Source organism: Ornithorhynchus anatinus, chromosome 1 (genome assembly GCF_004115215.2).
Source record: "Ornithorhynchus anatinus isolate Pmale09 chromosome 1, mOrnAna1.pri.v4, whole genome shotgun sequence".
Classification (NCBI taxonomy): Eukaryota; Metazoa; Chordata; class Mammalia; order Monotremata; family Ornithorhynchidae; genus Ornithorhynchus; species Ornithorhynchus anatinus.
Window position 1 is genome coordinate 6,558,263 of NC_041728.1, and position 19,424 is coordinate 6,577,686.

Consider the following 19,424-nt stretch of genomic DNA (forward strand, 5'->3'; position numbering starts at 1 on the left):
TGGAGACGGGACTAGAACTCTGGTCCTTCTGACTCCCAGGCCCGTGCTTTATCCACTAGGCTATGCAGTTGTTATTGCATTCAGATTGTAAGCTCCTTGAGGGCGGGGAATGTGTCACGTCTTCCATCTCTGTTGCATTTTACTCTCTCAAACACTGAGTACACTGCTCTGCATGTAGTAAGCACGCATTAAATAATAATAATAATAATAATGTTGGTATTTGTTAAGCGCTTACTAGGTGCCGAGCACTGTTCTAAGCGCTGGGGTAGACACAGGGGAATCAGGATGTCCCACGTGGGGCTCACAGTCTTAATCCCCATTTTACAGATGAGGTAACTGAGGCACAGAGAAGTTAAGTGACTTGCCCACGGTCACACAGCTGACAAGTGGCAGAGCTGGGATTCGAACTCATGACTTCTGACTCCAAAGCCCATGCTCTTTCCACTGAGCCACGCTGCTTCTCCAATTCTCTTAAATACCACCGAGTAGTTGATAGATTCAGAACAGTAGCGTAAGCACAGCAAGGCTTAGTGGAAAGAGCATGGTCTTGGGAGTCAGAGGACATGGGTTTTAATCCTGGCTCCACCACTTGTCTGCTGCGTGACCTTGGGCGAGCCACTTAGCTTCTCTGTTACCTCATGAGTTACAGATGAGGATTAAGGATTATAAATGAGGATGAAGACTGTGAGCCCCATGTGGGACAACCTGATTAACTTGTATCTACCCCAGTGCCTAGAACAGTGGTTGGCACATAGTAATCGCTTAACAAATACCATCATTTTGTGGGGGGGTTTTGGTGGGAGAGAAGGGTGCAAGAGATTTAGTAGCCGTGATCCCTATAGCAAGCAAGAGAAGCAGCGTGGCTCAGTGGAAAGAGCCTGGGCTTTGGAGTCAGAGGTCATGGGTTCGACTCCCAGCTGCCACTTGTCAGCTGTGTGACTGTGGGCACGTCACTTCACTTCTCTGCGCCTCAGATACCTCATCTGTAAAATGGGGATTAACTTGAGCCTCACGTGGGACAACCTGATTACCCTGTACCTACCCCAGCGCTTAGAACAGTGCTCTGCACGTAGTAAGCGCTTAACAAATACCAACATTATTATTATTATTATTCCCTTCGGTTTCAACCCATCTCTGCTTCGGAATGGCCTCTGGCCATGAGAAAGTACTGAGTCTGAAATGCTGGTGGGTATTCCTGTTGGAAACCTTGCAGGAATCTGACCTTGAAACCTTTAACCTTCCTTCTCGGCAGGTGTTGGCAGTGCAGGAGTTCTGACCTAGATGCCGTGGTTAAATTAATTGCCAGCTGTATTGGGCAAAACTGTTCATTTGGATGGCAAAGAGGTGTCCGTTTTCCTTATTTCGGCATTTAGCTTCCAATTTTCACTTTAATCTCTCTCCACATTCAGGACTCTCCCAAAATACCACTTCCTCAAACAACCCTTCCCCGTTTAATTTCGCAGCACCCTGAGCCAAATCATCCATAGCACATCTCTACTTAGAGATACGCTTATATACACACTAAAGTGGTAGAAAAAATGATTTCTATTTTGACGACTTTAGTTGTCAGTATGTTTACGTTCATCTTCCCCCAGTAGAGTGTAAGCTGCTTGTAGGCAGGGAATGTGTAACTTCATTATTTTGTACTTCTAAGTTCCCATTACAGTGCCTTGCACTAGCAGTGGAGTTCAGAGCGGCCTAATGGATAGAGCGTGGGCCTAGCAGTGAGAAGTACCTTCTTTCTCCTTTTCTAGACTCTAAGCTCATTTTGGGCAGGGAATGTGTCCACTTATTGTTATATTCTCCCAAGCTGTTAGTACAGTGCTCTGCACATAGTAAGTGTTCAATAAATACGATTGAATGAATGAACGAACGAACCTGGGTTCTAATTCCGGTTCCACCGTTTGTCTGCTCTGCGACCTTGGACAAGTCCCATAACTTCTCTGTGCCTCAGTGACCTCACCTGTAAAATGGGGATTAGGTCTGTGAGTCCCATGAGGGACATGGACTGAATTCAACCCGATTACCGTGCATCTACCCCAGTGTTTGAAACGGTGCCCGGCCCATAGTTAGTGAGTGCTTAACAAATACCATTTAAAAAAGTGCACTGTGGCCTAGCGGAAAGAGCACGGGCCCGGGAGTCAGAGGACCTGAGTTTTAATTCTAGCTCTGCCAATTGTTGCTGTGTGACCTTGGGAAAGTCACTTACCTTCTCCTTGCCTCAGTTTCCTCAACTGTAAAATGGGGATTAAATACGTGTTCCCTGCCCTCAGAGAGTTCACATTATGGGGGAGAGACAGACATTTAAAGAAGTGGATATTTGATAAACACTACTGCTTTAGCTGCTTACTGTTATTTCGAATAATTAGGTACAAGTGGTGAAAGGCCCTGTCCGAATAATTTCCACTAAAGAGTAAGGCATCAACAAGTAGAGTGTTGCCAAGGGATGTCTAAGATTTAAAAAAAAAAAAAAAAATGGGGAGACGCGGTACAGACTAGCGGAAAGCACCACAGGCCTGACCATCATAGGATGTGGGCCTAAATGCCGGCTCCTCCGTTTACCCTCTGTGTGGCCTTGGGCAAGTCACTTAACTTTTCTGTTTAGCAATTTAACAGTTTTCTCATCTGTAAAATGGGGATTCAATACCTGCTCTCCCCCCCTACTTGGACTGTGAGCCCCAGGTGGGACAGGGACTGTGTCCAACCTAATGGTCTTTTATCTACCCCAGCAAATAGTACAGTACATGCCACATCGTAGGTGTTTTCAAAATAGTGCTATTATTTTTATGATAATATTAATTTTGATATTTCTTAAGTGCGTACTGTGGGGATAGATACAAGCTAATCAGGATGGACACAGTCGCTGTCCCTTACGGGGGCTCACAGTCTTATCCCCTATCTTACAGATGGGAGAAATGAGGCCCAGTGAAGTGCCTTGCCCAGGGTCACACAGCAGACAAGTGGCAGAGCTGCCATGAGAATCCAGGTCCTTCTGACTCCGAGGCCCATGCTCTATACACTAGGCCACCCTGCTTCTCTAATCGTTATCATGATTATTATTATCATTATTAATAATAATTCTCTTCTACGATTTGGCCACAATCTAAGTTTGTTTTTTTTCCATCTAGGCAGTTTCCATTTATTTCAAAACTAGCATCCACCTTTATGCTGAAAACCTTGGGGTTTTCTCTTTTCTGCCAGCCGCGTCATCCGACTATGAATTTTCTGCCTTCTCTTTGGGCTTGCTGCCAAGAAAGTGCTACAGAGTTGGCACCCGTTAATTACACTTCTTGTCGCTTTCCACTGAGGTGAAGGCGCGGAAGTTCCTTGTGGGCCTAGAACATGTTTAACAACTCTGTTATACAGTTCTCTCCCGAGCACCTAGTGCGATGCTCTGCGCATGGTAAGCGCTCAGTGAATACCGTTCATTGATTGGTAGATAAGGTTATGTGAAAAGGATCCCGTTGTTGGGTAGGGATTGTCTCTCTTGTTGCCGAATTGTACTTCCCAAGCGTTTAGTACAGTGCTCTGCACACAGCGCTCAATAAATATGATTGAATGAATAGGCAAATCTCCCGATCAGATCAATCAGTGTGTCAGAGAAAGCTGATTCACTTTGGCTCCTGTCCATCCGACTAGGTCAGCGAACTCTAGAATCTGGCTGTGGGTCTTTGCTTCTTTGAATTCTTTTCCTCATCTGTCAGTAGCCACTTCTGATGTCTTTGAAGACTCCTCACCATCAACCATCACACTGACTGGTTTCTGGCCTTATGCTGAGTCCCTGAGCAGTTCAGTCAATCCCCTTAACTTCGACTATCACGTCAAAGTGACCGCTACGATCAAACAGTGGGACTCATCGAGCGTTTACTGTGTGCAGACCCTAAGCTCGTTATGGGCAGGGAGGGCGTCTGTCGACTCCGTAGTATTGTACTCTCCCGAGCGCTTAGTACAGTGCTCTGCACACGGTAATCACGATTGCAAAGGAACAGAGGACATGCGTATATCTACTTTAGTCAAAATGAGATAAGACAATCAGTCATTAGGCTTCTTGGAGCCCTTACTCTGTGCAGATCATAGCATAAGTGCTTGGGAGAGTACTCTAAAAGGAAGTAGACAAAATCCCTGCCCTCAAGGAGTTTACCAGTCTCACGCAGAACACAAATAATCCATATTCAGAGAAACATCAGTCAATCAGAGGTATTTATCGAGCACTTCCCGTGAGCAGAGCACTGTACTAGGCGCTAGGGAGCAACAACAGAGTCGTTTGGACACGTTCCCTCCCACAAGTTGACAGTCTACAGGGGAAGAGAGACATTAAACGTAATAATAATGTTGGTATTTGTTAAACGCTTACTGGGTGCAGAGCACTGTTCTAAGCGCTGGGGTAGTTACAGGGGAATCAGGTTGTCCCACGTGGGGCTCACAGTCTTCATCCCCATTTTACAGATGAGGTAACTGAGGCACAGAGAAGTGAAGTGACTCGCCCACAGTCACGCAGCAGACAAGTGACAGAGCCGGCATTCGAACCCGTGACCTCTGACTCCCAAGCCCGTGCTCTTTCCGCTGAGCCACGCTGCTGCTCAAACATAAACATGGTTGTTAGGACACGTTCCTTGCCGTAATGAGTTGACAATCTACAGGGGGAGACAGATGTTAATATAAATAAATAATTTATAATATATAAATATCTCAGCATGTTCTCATTTTCTGAGAGATGCGTTCTTGCTCTATACTACGGGTTGAGCATATTTGGCGAACTTGATAAATGGTAATGATAAGAGGGGTCATTTTATAGTTTGCATGTAAATGGAGAAAACGATTTCAATACGGAACGTGTCTTGAGCAGTCAAAAAACGGGATGCATTCCTTTCGAGTAACAGAAGGCATCTCTCCTGTTTCTAGTTCCTGAAGTTCATGGAAAAGATAAACCATTGATCAGTTACGAAGGGGATTCGGTTGTCATGATCTGTAAAAGTGAGAATTCTGTCCCTCTTACATGGATTTGGTTTAAGGTGAATGAAACTGGCCAGGTAAGTTCTGCTTTCTCTGGGGAGCTATATTATGTAAAAACTCTCTTAAATGTATATAACATCTAGGATTCTTCGATCTACTCAAACATCTAAAACGTTACCTTATCTTTTAAATTCTCATTAAAAATATTAATCCCTTTAGTGATAAAGAAATGATTATTCACTACTTAGTATATACGTCATTGAAAATTTAGCTGTTATTCAGGTTTTAACCTCTTTCTTTAGCTACTCATTAGGTACCGCACTTCTAACTGTCCGGTTCGGGGATGACAGCACCCCAGATTGATCCCCTAATTCCTTTATCAGTGATAAATTATTGAAAAGCCGCAAGAGCAGATATCAACCGGTGACAGAAACAACAACAAAGAAGCCGGGTCCTCATCCCGGCTCCTCCACTTGTCTGCTGTGTGACTTTGGGCAAGCCACTTCACTTCTCTGTGTCTCAGTTCCCTCAACTGTAAAATGGGGATTAAGGCTGTGAGCTCCACGTGGGACTACCTGATTACCTTAATGTTGGTATTTGTTAAGCGCTTACTATGTGCCGAGCACCGTTCTAAGCACTGGGGTAGACACAGGGGAATCGGGATGTCCCACGTGGGGCTCACCGTCTTAATTCCCGTTTTACAGATGAGGTAACTGAGGCACAGAGAAGTGAAGTGACTTGCCCACAGTCACCCAGCTGACAAGCGGCAGAGCTGGGATTCGAACTCATGACCTCTGACTCCAAAGCCCGTGCTCTTTCCACTGAGCCACGCTGTTTACCTTGAATCTACCACAGTGCTTACAACAGTGCTTAGCACATAGTAAGCGCCTAATAGACGCTATAATTACTATTAACTACAAAATTCCCGCAAGTACACCCTCCCACTCTACCCAGCGTTCCCAGAGTCCCATTCTCCAGGAAATCTTTCTGCCTCGTTGTCAGGATTCTATTATCCCAGGCCCACAAGCCCATCCTGCCTTGAACCATCATGGCAGGGAGGATAGAAGCAGCAGCAGGATGAGGCTCCTCCCAGAAATTGGAGCACTAGGTAAGCTGTGGAGATCACTTTGTTTTTGTTTTTCAATGGTCTTTGTTAAGCACATTGTAGGTACTGTACTAAGAGCTGGGATAGATACAAGAAAATCAGGTTGGGCACAGTCCCTGTCCCACATGGAGTCCTCAGTCCTAATCCTGCGATTAAGGATTAAATTTAAGACTTATACACAATGTAAGTTTGCGTATATGTTCTATTTATTTTGATGCTATTGATGACTATTGTTTTGTTTGTTTCCTGTCTCCCCCTTCCAGACTGTGAGCCCGTTGTTGGGTAGGGATGGTCTCTTTCAGTTGCCAAATTGTACTTTCATTCATTCATTCATTCACTCAGTCGTATTAATTGAGTGCTCACTATGTGCAGACCACTGTACTAAGCGCTTGGAATGTACAATTCCGCAACAGATAGAGACAATCCCTGCCAAAGAACGGGCTCGCGGTCTAAACGGGGGAGGCAGACAACAAAACAGAACAAGTTGTCTGGCATCGGTATCATCAAGATAAAAAGAATCATAGATATATACACGTCATAAACAAAATAAATAGAATAAGAAATAATAGGTACAAATATGCACAAGTGCTGTGGGGAGGGGAAGGGGAAAGGGGGAGGGGAAGAGGAGCAGAGGGAAAGGGAGGGCTCAGTTTGGGAAGGCCTCCGGGAGGAGGGGAGCACTCAGTAGGGCTTTGAAGAGGGGAAGAGACTTAGTTTGGCAGATGTGAGGAGGGAGGACACGCCATGTCAGTGGTAGGACGTGGGCCGGGGGTCGACGGCAGGACGGGCGAGAACGAGGCCCAGTGAGGAGGTTGGCATTAGTGGAGCGGAGTGTGTGGGTTGGGCTGGAGAAGGAGAGGAGGGAGGTGAGGTAGGAGGGGGCAAGGGGATGGACAGCTTTGAAGCCAAGAGTGAGGAGTTTTTGTTTCACGCGAAGGTCGATAGGCAACCGCTGGAGGTTTTTGAAGGGGGGGGAGTGACACGCCCAGAGCGTTTCTGTAGAAAGGAGATCCGGGCAGCGGAATGAAGAATAGACTGGAGCGGGGCGAGATAGGAGGATGGGAGATCAAAGAGGAGGCTGATGCAATAATCCAGTCGGGATATCATTAGAGCTTGTACCAGCACGATAGCCGTTTGGACGGAGAGGAAAGGGCGGATCCTGGCGATGTTGTGAAGGTGAGGCCGGCAGGTTTTGGTGACGGATTGGACAGGGGGTGAGGGAGAGAGCTGAGTCAAGGACAACGCCAAGGTTGCGAGCCTGTGAGACGCGAAAGAGCGAAGGATGCTAGTGCCGTCCACAGTGACAGCGCTTTCCAAGCGCTTAGGACAGTGCTCTGCACACGGTAAGCGCTGAATAAATACAGTGTGAATGAATGAATCCCCATTTTACAGATGAGGTGACTGTAAGCACGTAGTAAGCTGCCACATAGTAAGCACTTAACAAATAACAGTGCTTGGCTGGATGAAATGGGGGGTGGGCTGCCAGAGATCGGGGGTCCCAGGCCACAGCTGCAGCTCTGAGTTCCCCCATGGGGTTGTTTTGGGTCACACTGAGTCAGAGATGGTCATGAGAGTGGTAGAGAAGACAGGACAGAGCAACAGAGCCGAAGGGCGGTAATTCCTAATCACGGCCGTATTGGGCAACCATTTACTATATGCCGAACACCATCCTCGCTGGCGGCAGAGGTGCTAGATAATCAGGGCAGACACCTTCCCTGTCCCACGTGGGAATCATAGCCTAAAAGTTAGAGAGACCTGATATTTAAGCCCCAGAAAACTGAGGAGCAGAGAACTAAAGTGACTTTCCTGAAGTCACACAGCAGGCAAGTGGCAGAGTGTAGGATTAGAACCCAAGGCCACTGATTTCCAGGCCGATGGTCTTTCCACTAGACCGAACGGCTTCTCCACGCCGATTTTAGGCGGGAGATCAGCAGATTCCAACCCTGCGTACATGAATTCAAAAATGGAAACGTGGAAGCGCACTGAAGAATCTGTAGTGGATTCCTATTGGATTTAGAGATCTGCCGTGCCTGTTCTGCACTCAAGAGCCCTTTTGTTTTCCCACAGGATGTTATAGCTGCAGAAACTATCAAAGAGTTCAAGAAGGGTCCGTTCTGTCCCGGCGTACCCTTCTTCCAACCCCGCTAAGACGCATTTTTATATCCTTATTTGCCAAGAGCGTATTTGTCAATCACGGCCTCATCCCTGAGCTCGTGACGTGATAGGGATGTTCCCATTTCCTTACTTTAGGTCCCTGTGGAAACCGAAATGAAAGAGAAGTATGAACTCGCGAGCAAATATGCCAACGAAACCAAGCTCAAGATTCTGCAACTTTCAGAGCAAGATGGAGGATCGTACACGTGTCGAGCCATATTCCCCCTGGGCGGCAGCGAAGGAAAGGTTGATCTTAAAGTGTTGAGCTATTTGGTGCCCCTGAAACCATTCCTTGCGATCGCTGCTGAGGTGATAATATTAGTCACCATCATTCTGCTCTATGAGATGCACACGAAGAGGAAGCAGAACACCACAGGTAGGATGGTCAAGATAATAAAAGAGTTACTAAAGCACTGGTGATGATGGTGATGATGATATCTGTTAGGTGCTTCTATGCGCAAAGCGCTGTTCTAAGCGGTGGGGAAGGTTTAAGCTAATCAGGTTGGACACAGTCCCTGTCCCACATGGGGCTCATAGTCTTAATCCCCTTTTTAATAATAATAATAATAATAATAATGGTGGTATTTGTTCAGCGCTCACTGTGTGCAGAGCACTGTTCTAAGCGCTGGGGTAGATACAGGGTCATCAGATTGCCCCACGTGAGGCTCACAGTCGTAATCCCCATTTTACAGATGAGGGAACCGAGGCACAGAGAAGTTAAGTGGCTTGCCCGCAGTCACACAGCTGACAAGTGGCCTAGCCGGGATTCGAACCCTTGACCTCTGACTCCCAAGCCCGTGCTCTCTCCACTGAGAGGGAATTGAGGCACCAAGAAATGAAGCGACTTGCCCAAGACGAGTGGTAGAGTCGGGATTAGAACCCTGGTCCTTCTGACTCCCAGGCCCTTGCTCTATCCACTAGGCCATGCCGCTTCCCTAGTGGGAAACGGAGATTTGCGCCATTCTCCTTGTTCCCGATTCCCGAAACCTGGTTCGATCGATGGCGTCTATTGACATTTACTGCACGCAGGGCACTGTACTAAGCGCGTGGGAGAGTATGGTACGATAGAGTCGGTAGACAAGGTCCCTGCCAACAGCGAGCTGACAGTCTCGGAGGGGAAGACGGACATCGATATAAATTGTGGATACGTATATCGGTGTTGTGGGGCTGAGGGTGGGCTGAATAAAAGGTACAGATCCAAATGTAAGGAGGATCCAGAAAGCTTAGTCATTTCCCCCCGCCCCTGACACTTAAGGTTTGGGGAATTGGGCTGATTTTGTGTTATGCTCTGTGTCCGGGGAAATGGACACAATCAGTCAATTGGTCACATTTATTGAGCACTTACCGTTTACAGAACACTGTACAGAGCACTTAAGAGAGTACAATAGAATAATAATTATAATGGTGGTATTTGTTAAGCGCGTACTATGTGCGAAGCACTGTTCTAAGCGCTGGGGGGGATACAGGGTCATCATAACAATAATTGTGGTATTCCTTCAGCACTTACCAGATGCCAAGCCCTGCACCGAGCCCTGGGAGAGATACAAGATAAGTAGAACAGTGCTCAGTGCTTAGAACGGTGCTCGGCACATAGTAAGCGCTTAACAGAGACCATCGTTATTAAGTTGGATTCAGTCCGTGTCCCAAATGGGGATGATGATGATGATAATGTCGGCATTTGTTAAGCGCTTACTATGTGCAGAGCACTGTTCGAAGCGCTGGGTAGATACAGGGTAATCGGGTTGTCCCACGTGGGGCTCACAGTTTTAATCCCCGTTTTACAGATGAGGTAACTGAGGCACTGAGAAGTGAAGTGACTTGCCCAAAGTCACACAGCTGACAAGTGGCGGAGCCGGAATTAGAACCCGTGACCTCCGACTCCCGAGCCCCGGCTCTTTCTACTGAGCCACGCTGCTTCTTGGTAGACACGTTATCGGGCCAGAGCGAGCTTAAACACTTTTATATGCGTGGCCACCCCTTAGGGGTGGTGTGGCACTTGTACCCATCCTCAGACCTGTCAAATATCTAGTCAGTTAAGTTTTCCGTGCCTCAGTTTCCTCGTCTGTAAACTGGAGATTATAATCCTGTTCTCCATCCCCTTTAGACTGTGATATGGGAAGCAGCCCGGCTCAGTGGAAAGAGGTCACGAGTTCGAATCCCAGCTGTGCCACTTGTCAGCTGTGTGACTGTGGGCAAGTCACTTAACTTCTCTGGGCCTCAGTTACCTCATCTATAAAACGGGGATGAAGACTGTGAGCCCCCTGTGGGACAACCCGATTACCCTGTATCTACCCAGCGCTTCGAACAGTGCTCTGCACATAGTAAGCGCTTAACAAATGCCGACATTATCATCATCATCATCCCCATTTGGGACACGGACTGAATCCAACTTAATAACGATGGTCTCTGTTAAGCGCTTACTATGTGCCGAGCACCGTTCTAAGCACTGAGCACTGTTCTACTTATCTTGTATCTCCCCCAGGGCACGGTGCAGGGCTTGGCATCTGGTAAGTGCTGAAGGAATACCACAATTATTGTTATGAAGTCTATCGCAAGGGTCCCGAGTGATATCTCACAGGGGAGGGAAGACTGAGTTGAGAAACTGAGTTGGTTTGAGGGTGATGGGGAGAATGAGGGAAGTCATTAACTTCATGCCTGGGTTAGATGGTAGGAACGTGGCGTAATGGCTAGAGCACGGGCCTAGGAGTCAGAAGGTCACGGGTTCTAATCCCGGCTCTGCCACGTCCGCTCAGTGACTTTGGGCAAGTCACTTTACTTCTCTGTGCCTCAGTGACCCCCTCCTCCCTGTAAAACGGGAGTCGAGACCGTGAGCCCCATGTGGGGTAGGGACTGTATCCGACCCGATTTGCTCGCACCCACCCCGGCGCTTAGTATAGCGTCCGACACGTATATCATTATCATCATTGTTATTGATGCAAGAAAATTGTAGCTGATTGCAACTGTTTGTGCAGAATTGTGAAATCATTCCAGGGCTCTCATTTTCCTTTCCTTTCCATAGAGGGAGAGAAAGAGTTTGAACAAATCGAACAACTGTAAGTACTTCTCTTTTTGACTAATTTATAGTTAGGCAAATGAAATGAAGTGGAGTCAGTTACAGATAATTCAGCTATAGGAAAAAAGCTAACACGATAGTGTGTTGTGAAGTGCCTGCTTATCTTCGTATTTTCACCATTTAGGCAAAAAATATCTCTATCCAGCTTTTGGATTTTACCGTTTATTTGAAAATGAACACAAAAGCTGTCCGACACTCCGAAGTAGACTTGCGATACTTCTACTGGCTTGAGACCTGTTTTGTCCTTCTGAACCCAGAGGTCCAGGTGTCTGATTTTTCCAAAATCAAAACGAATCGTTCAGACGCCAGAGACGTGGGGGCTGAAAACATTTGACCCAGAAAGCTCTAACTCTGTTCAGCCGGGCATCTGTCTGGCAGGGTCGAACTGTTGTCGATCAGGTGCCAGGTGATCGGACACTGGCCGTGTTCAGACCCTGTGGGCTGCTGGGGAATTTTAGTCCCACAAGAACGGCGGTGCACGAATGGAAGCGTTGTTCTTGAGAATTGTCCTTGTTTCTTTTATTAAATTTATCCTTGTATCCTGTTAGAGGTTGTTGGGGTGGGGGTGGTGATGGAGAGAGACAAGGAGTGAGGGAGAGGGGAGGGAAGGGAAGAAGGAGGGGGTCACCTCACCTCATGCCCAGACTTTGAGCCTCCTTTGAGTCGGGACCCTGTGTGATTCACTGTCTGTGGTTTTCCCCCAGAACTCAGTTAAGGGCCACGAACAATATCAGCCATTATTCACCTGGTATTGTGATTTCTGGAGGACTGTGACACCCCAGCAACTCAGAAAAGCGGAGGCAGACCAGCCCCCTGTACCAAGCCAAGCCCTTCCCCAATGATTTAGGGCTTTGGTTTGCTTTTGCAGGTCTTTGATAGTTCTCCTAGCATGTCCTTGGAATCCTTTCCAGGTTCACAGTCATCAACCCCCTCCATTCACTGCTGGAAGGCCCAGGCTCGGATAGAGGCTTGGAGTTGTACAGCCTTATGTCAGCTCTACTGGGAAAGAGCCAGAGATCTTGTTTCTGTTGCAACTTCAAGGCCCGTGAAGTCAGCCTGCCTGGGCACTCTGATGGGGTGTTTCTCATTTCCAGAGTTTTAGCCTATGAGATTTTAGCTCCTTAATGTGTCTGTTTATTATTGGATTGTACTATACTAAGAGCACTATACTAAGCACTTGGGAGAGTACAATGCAACAGTAAACGGTGACATTCGCTACTCACAACAAGCTTACCATCTGGAGAGGGTAGGAGGGAAAAAAGACATCGATACAAATAAGTAAAATAAAATGACAGATAAGAATGTAAGTGCTCTAGGGTTGGGAGGGGGGAAGAGCAAAGGGAGCGAGTCGGGGCAACCCAGAAGTGGGTGGGAGATGAAGAAAAGTGGGGCTTAGTGTGGAAAGGCCTCTTGGAGGAGATGGGCCTTCAGTAAGGCTTTGAAGGTGGGGAGGGTGGTTGTCCGTTGGATTTGACGTAGGAGGGCATTTCGGGCCAGAGGCGGGACGTGGGTTAGGGGTCGGCGGCGAGACAGGGGAGATTGAGGCACAGTGAGTGAAGGGTGCAGGCTGGGCTGTAGAAGGAGCAAAGCGAGGTGAGGTAGGAGGGGGCGAGGTGGTGGACTGCTTTAAAGCCGATGGGGAGGAGTTTTTGTTTGATGTGGAGGTGGATGGGCAACCACTGGAGTGTTTTGAGGAGCAGAGTGACGTGTCCCGAACGTTGTTGTAGAAAAATGATCCGGGCAGCAGGGTGAAGTATGCCCCCAGGCCAGCCTCCCTTCGCCTCTGCTCCCCCTCCCCTCCCCATCACCCTGTCTCCCTCGGTTCTACCCCCCGCCCCGCCCCACAGCACTTGTGTATATATGTACATATGTATAATTATAATTCTGTTTATTTTTATTCATGTATCTATAATTCTATTTATTTATAATGACGCTACTGATGCCTGTTTACTTGTTTCAAAGTGCGTCTCCCCCCTTCTAGACTGTGATCCCATTGTGGGCAGGGATTGTCTCTATTGCTGAATTGTACTTTCCAAGCGCTTAGTATTCATTCAATAGTATTTATCGAGCGCTTACTATATGCAGAGCACTGTACCAAGCGCTTGGAATGAACAAGTCGGAAACGGATAGAGACGGTCCCTGCCGTCTGACGGGCTTACGGTCTAATCGGTGCTCTAATAGTACAGTGCTCTGCACACAGTAAGCACTCGATAAATATGATAAAACAAATGAACGACTGGAGCGGGGAAAGACAGGAGGCTGGGAGGTCGGGAAGGAGGTTGCTGTAGTGACTAGGTGGGATAGGATGAGTGATTGTATTAGTGCGCTAACGGTTTGGAGGAGGGGAAAAGGTGTATTTTAGCGATGTCGTGAAAGTGGGACCGACGGGATTTGGTGGCGGATTGAATACGTGGATTGAATGAGAGAGAGGAGTCAAGGTTAACGCCTCGGTTACGGACTTGTGAAACGGGAAGGATGGTGCTGCTGTCTACAGTGTTGGGAGAGTCGGTGGGAGGACGGGGTTTGGGTGGGAAGATAAGGAGCTCTGTTTTGGACGAGTTAAGTTTGAGGTGATGGGAGACCATCCAAGTTGAGATGTCTTGAAGGTGGGAGGAGGTGCGAGACTGGAGAGAGGGAGAGAGATCGGGGCTGGAGATGTGGATTTGGGTATCATCTGCGTTGAGATGGTAGTTGAAGCCATGGGAGCGAATGAGTTCTTCAAGGGTGTGAGAAGTAAGTGCTTAATAAATATGATCGAATGAATGGTCTTCTTGGTTATTTGTAGGATCTTCGTGTTAGTAAGACAGATGTGATCATTCATACCAAAATATTGCCATTAGGGAGTTGGTTCTAAGAAAGATGTACCCTAAACGATTCTGATACACTCTAGCACAGTGTAATAAATGTTTTCAGTCCAATTATATATTGTAAGCCTGTTCTGAATTTTCTTTTTTTTTTTAATACAGAAAATCAGAAGATAGCAACGGAATAGAAAATAATACCACCAGGCACCGCAAGATTTAAATGCATTTCAAATAAGACTCAAACGAAAGGTATATATATCACACACACACACACACACACACACACGTACACACACACACTCAGTGCTTTGTATCTGCATCCCTGCTTTCCATCATAAAAGACCAAGTAGAGTGCAATATAACCCTCTCTTCTTATCCAGATTCTGTGTGTCAGGGGAGGACAGCCATTTTGGTAACCATCTCTTATCCAAATTTTGTGCGTGTCAGGGGAGGATGGCCATTTTGGCAAGGTGACTACTGACAGACATTGGAAATCCTTTCCACTGCTCTTCCTTCTCACCAACACACTGTGAATGGGCAGAGGGGAGAGTGTTTAGCTGATCTGTTCTCCCTCCCACTTAGAACTGGGAGCCCTCCGTGGGACAGGGACAGTGTCCCACCCTATTATCTCGAATCTACCCCTGTGCTTAGTACAGCGTGTGGCACATAATAAGCGTGTAACACTACCTTTTTGTTATTATTATTGTTGTGATAATAATTATGGTATTTGTTGAGCGCTTACTATGTGCTGAGCACTGTTCGAAGCGCTGGGGTAGATACAGGGTAATCAGATGGTCCCACGTGGGGCTCACGTTTTCTAATCCCCATTTTTACAGATGAGGTAATGAGGCACAGAGAAATTAAGTGACTTGCCCAAGGCCACACAGCAGACAAGTGGCAGAGCCGGGATTAGAACCCACGACCTCTGACTCCCAAGCCCGGGCTCTTTCCACTGAGCCACGCTATTGTATCTTCTCTACCTCAGGGCTTGGCCCCAGAGCTTAGTGTAGTGCTTGGCCCGTAGGAAATGCGTAACAAATACCACAGTTTTAATTTCAGATACCAACAGATGTGATTTTTATGATACTCCTCTTTTTATCGTGTTCCTGCTACACCTTCCATCTGCCTGATCCTTGTGAATTGTAATAAGATTTGAATTTTCAATTTGGGGAGACATTTTGGACAGATTGCTGTTATAGCACCACTGTAATCAGCGCAGCAGAAACGCTAAGGCAATACCTCACTGCAGGAGAAAATACTGGAAACGGATATGTGAACATCTGCTTTATTTTTTATCCAGGAGACCGTGAGTTGAAGAAGGGGAAACATCATTCGATCAGCAGCATTTCTGGGAGAATGAGTTCAGAAGGGAACGTTTAGAAAATCTGCTACGATTTCGACTCCCTGAGTTCGGGATTTTTCTTAGAAGGGCGGAATATTTATGCAATAAAAACAGGTCACCATCCCAGTGCATAAAACTTCCTCTGTAAACGCTATGTCCTATCTCAGTGCTTTCGATGTCACCATCTTATTTATTTCATCTGACTTTTAAGCGAAAAACAAATTAGCTTTTATTCAGGTACTCAGATGTTGACCGTGTTTGAGCGTGTGAAACGCCTTGGGTTTTTTTCCTAGCATTTTCATCTACAGTTAAAACGACAGCGTGAACCTAGCTTCACTCCACCCCTTTACGGTGTAGCAGAGACGGCACCAGCAAAACTCCTCCCTGGTAGGTGCAGCAGATGTTCCGTGTGAGCCTCTTTCTAACCAAAGGAATCATTTAATGGAAGTCGTTATCATGTTTGTCTCGATCCGAGTTCTGTGTCTTCTACGTGATGCCTAATAATGACTTGAAAATACTGAGATATTACACACCAAAGATTGTATCGTGTATAGCCGAACGATCGCTACAGAAAAGCCTACCTCCTGCACTTAGAAAGATCGAAAGCCCAGAAGCTGGCTCCTTAGTCTTGGCTGTTCATTTAAGTTCATTTTAAGTTATCGTGCTCTCTCAAGTGCTTAGCACAGTGCTCTGTGCACCGGCAGCGCTCGATACGTACCGCTGACTGATTGATTCAGCCAGTGTAGTCCTGTGTATATAAACTGAAACCTCCTCGCCACCGCCCCCTCAACCTCCAAATCTCCATTTGCCTCTCCCCCGCCCCACCCGTTGTTACCTCTGCAGGACCAAGTGGTTGTTGGGCCTTGGGTTCGAGAGCTTAAATATAAGGAGTTTCACCCGAAGGCCTTTATATTAATGTCTGTCTGCCCCTCTAGATTGTAAGCTTCTTGCGGGCAGGGACCGTGTCTACCTACTCTGTTGTTCTCTTCCCAAATGCTTAGCACAGGAAACGCTCAGTAAATACCATTGATTGAGGTCGCTTAAGACGTGTAGTCGTCCCTCTCTGGCCACTCCCCTGAGTTGACCTCTGCCCCCAAACATGTAGTTTTGGGGGTCACTCTTGTCTGAATATCGTACTCTGGCCCTGAAGACCAGGTGCTCATGGGCAGGCAAAGCGTCTTTCAGCTCTTGTACTGTACTCTGCCAACGCTCAGCGTAGTGCTCTGCACATAGTAAGCGCTCAATAAATACCATTGGTTGGATGAAATATTGCCCCTGCAAGCAGGGCTATCACAAATGTCAGAAACTATCTTGTCAGGTTCTCAGCCCTCAGAATATGAGTTCAGAGTCTTCTGGTAGCCGCGACTTCTCCTACCAACCAAAGCCCTTCCCCAAGTGCTATTTTTAATCTACTCTTAATGCTCTCTCATATCCGTGGCTTGTCTGAACATCTGAAGAGTACCCGACCTCTGGAAGTTTCCATCAATTCTTGATAAGTGAATGTTTTAAAGGATCCTCCCGTAGAACAGACTCGTGAGCTAAGGATCGTTTTCCTTCTGGAGGAAGTCTTATTTATGATCCTTAAATTGGTTTAAAAAATCTGGATCGGATATAAAGCCGATCCGGCCTCTGAGTGAGATTCGCAATGGTGGTGGATGCGGGATAAAGCTTTGTGTAACACCGCAAGGATTTGGTGACGTGTTTCTAAGTGGAAGCAAAAACGGCATGTGGATATTTAGCGGTCACGTGATAAGATTCGGACAAGATTATATCCTATAGATCTCATTTTTTATCTTGTTTGTATTTCTTCCGACTTTGTTTTGGAAGGATAATCTAATGTGGTGGCTTGTCTTTCATCTGAAGTGCATTGATTGCTAGAGCTATAAATGATATACGGGGTTAATATTCTTCTACATTATGGCTCTTGAATTTTGTATACTCTCAAAAGCCAGTCTTTGTGGTAGCTATTCAATGTGATTGTTTCTGTGCAGATGAACTATAGACTGTAAGCTCGGTCGTGGTGTGGGCTTATGTCTGTTTATTGTTGTAGCGTACTCTCCCAAGTGCTTAGTACAGTGCTCTTCGCACAGTATGTGCTCAATAAATGTGATTGAATAAACTATAGAAACAAAATGTGCTACAGACTTTAGGCTAAACCGGTGAGAACGGCAGAGAATATGTTGGTTCCAGTTTGGGTTTTACAGTCGCAAGTGGCTTTGACCAGGTTGGGTACAAAAGAACAACATCATCAGAGAAACGGAGCCTTCACTGATTTATTCTTCATCTTAGCCTTAGGTATTTTGAACTGAGTCAAATAAGAGTTTGAACTTGTCTGAGGATAAGTTGGATTTAAGGTGCAGGGCCTAAGGGACTGTGGGAAGAGGAGGCATCTGTCTTAAAAAAAGGAAAACCAGCATAAACGAGCCTTAGGAGATCTCGGGGTTTTAAAAAAATCACGTCCACTGATCAGAATAATATTAATGGCACTAGATAAGCACTCGATATGTGCCATGCCCCGTTCTAAGCGCTGGAGTAGATAGATACAAGGTAATCAGGCTGGATGCGATCCCCATCTCGCATGAGGATCTCAGCCTAAATCAGAGGGAGACCAGGTTTCGAATCCCCATTGTACAAATGAGGAAACTCAAGCGCTTAGTACAGCGCTTTGCACACAGTAAGCACTCAATAAATAGGATCGAATGAATGAAGGAGGCCCAAATGTCTCGCCCAAGGCTCCCCGGCCGACAAGTGGGAGAGCTGGGATTAGAATTCAATTCCTCTGACCCACATACATCGAATCGCTCTGCACGGCGTCAGCGTGTTCAGCAAGTATCATGGATTGAGAATAATAAAGCGAGTATCTCCCAATTGGCTGTTGACACCGGCATCCCTTCTTCTCTTTCTCCAAACTTTCGATATGTGTCCGATCAAGCCTTCTTTCACTCTGATACAAGGAGGTTCCTGGGAGAGATCTCTCGTTAACCTACAACGGTGTTGCCGTAGTCTGACCTCTCTTCTCCAGTCCATAAAATTTGATTTTAGATTGTGAATTTTGCATTGAAATCCATTTTCTATTATGGTTCATCAAATAGCCTGCCCAGCCTAGGTGGCGGATTCTTCTAAGGAGAATCCGGGACGAATCAAACAGAGGCATTAAAGTTGATGAGCTGGGGATCAAGTTCATGCATTTTCTAAAAATGGAAAGTTATGTACCGTCCTTTCAGAACATAGGGGAAGAACGATCAATATGTTATTTTTGTTGCATCTTTTGGAAAAAAAAAATGTGCCTATAATCATTGTTTTATAACCGGGGCCGCTAAATGTTACGGTTGTTCTTTATACTTGTCTTGATTGATGTTTTCAGTGTAGATTGTTTATCGATTTCTTTGTGTATGTTTCTTCAGTTGTTCAGAATCTAAATACCTGATAGTTTTCCAGATGTTTCAGTCGCATATACAAAGGGGTCTGTGGCATGGAAACCGAAAATACTTAATATGCAATTAAATTCAGTAAAACCAACTCGAGGACTCTATGTTGTTTGTGCATAGAACCTGTTTTTTTAGAAACCACTACGAGGTTGAATGGGCAACAGTCCCGTCCGCTGCGTAAATGGTCTTGGAGGTAAAAATTGAGTGAACTGGAAAGGATCTTTCCGCACTGCCTGTAATGCTTAAAACCGACGTCCCAAAAACCCATTTGAAAAATGTTCCCTGTTCGTTCTTCTCCACGCCGGAAGTGGAGACTGCCAGCTATTTCCCAGGGGTGATTTCTATCCTCGATGTTTTTGCCAAGATTCTCAAACTGCGTATGGTTGTGACCTCATCTATAGATACTTAGCAAACAGCAGACTCCGTTGAAAGATGAGTTGGTGAAGCAAAAGCTAATTTAGAATCGAGCCACCACGGGTTGGTTTATGATTACGTTGTTTCAGTTTCCTTCCCGAGTTTAATGGAAGAAGGTGCCTTGAGTCTTCCGCATTTTGACCGGGGCAGG

At 46.3% G+C, this 19,424-nt stretch overlaps 1 protein-coding gene across 2 annotated transcripts in view; it reads left to right on the plus strand.

Moving 5' to 3' along the window:
- Positions 1–18,950, plus strand: part of EMB (embigin) — a 45,389-nt gene extending 26,439 nt beyond the window's left edge. For both annotated transcript variants that reach the window (XM_007669140.3, XM_029066049.1), the window contains exons 5-9: positions 4,903–5,030; positions 8,309–8,588; positions 11,232–11,265; positions 14,252–14,338; positions 15,390–18,950. In XM_007669140.3, coding sequence (XP_007667330.2) covers positions 4,903–5,030; positions 8,309–8,588; positions 11,232–11,265; positions 14,252–14,309 — 500 coding nt within the window. In that variant the 3' untranslated portion in view covers positions 14,310–14,338; positions 15,390–18,950. The remainder of the gene's footprint in view (positions 1–4,902; positions 5,031–8,308; positions 8,589–11,231; positions 11,266–14,251; positions 14,339–15,389) is intronic.
- The last annotated feature ends 474 nt before the right edge of the window (positions 18,951–19,424 follow it).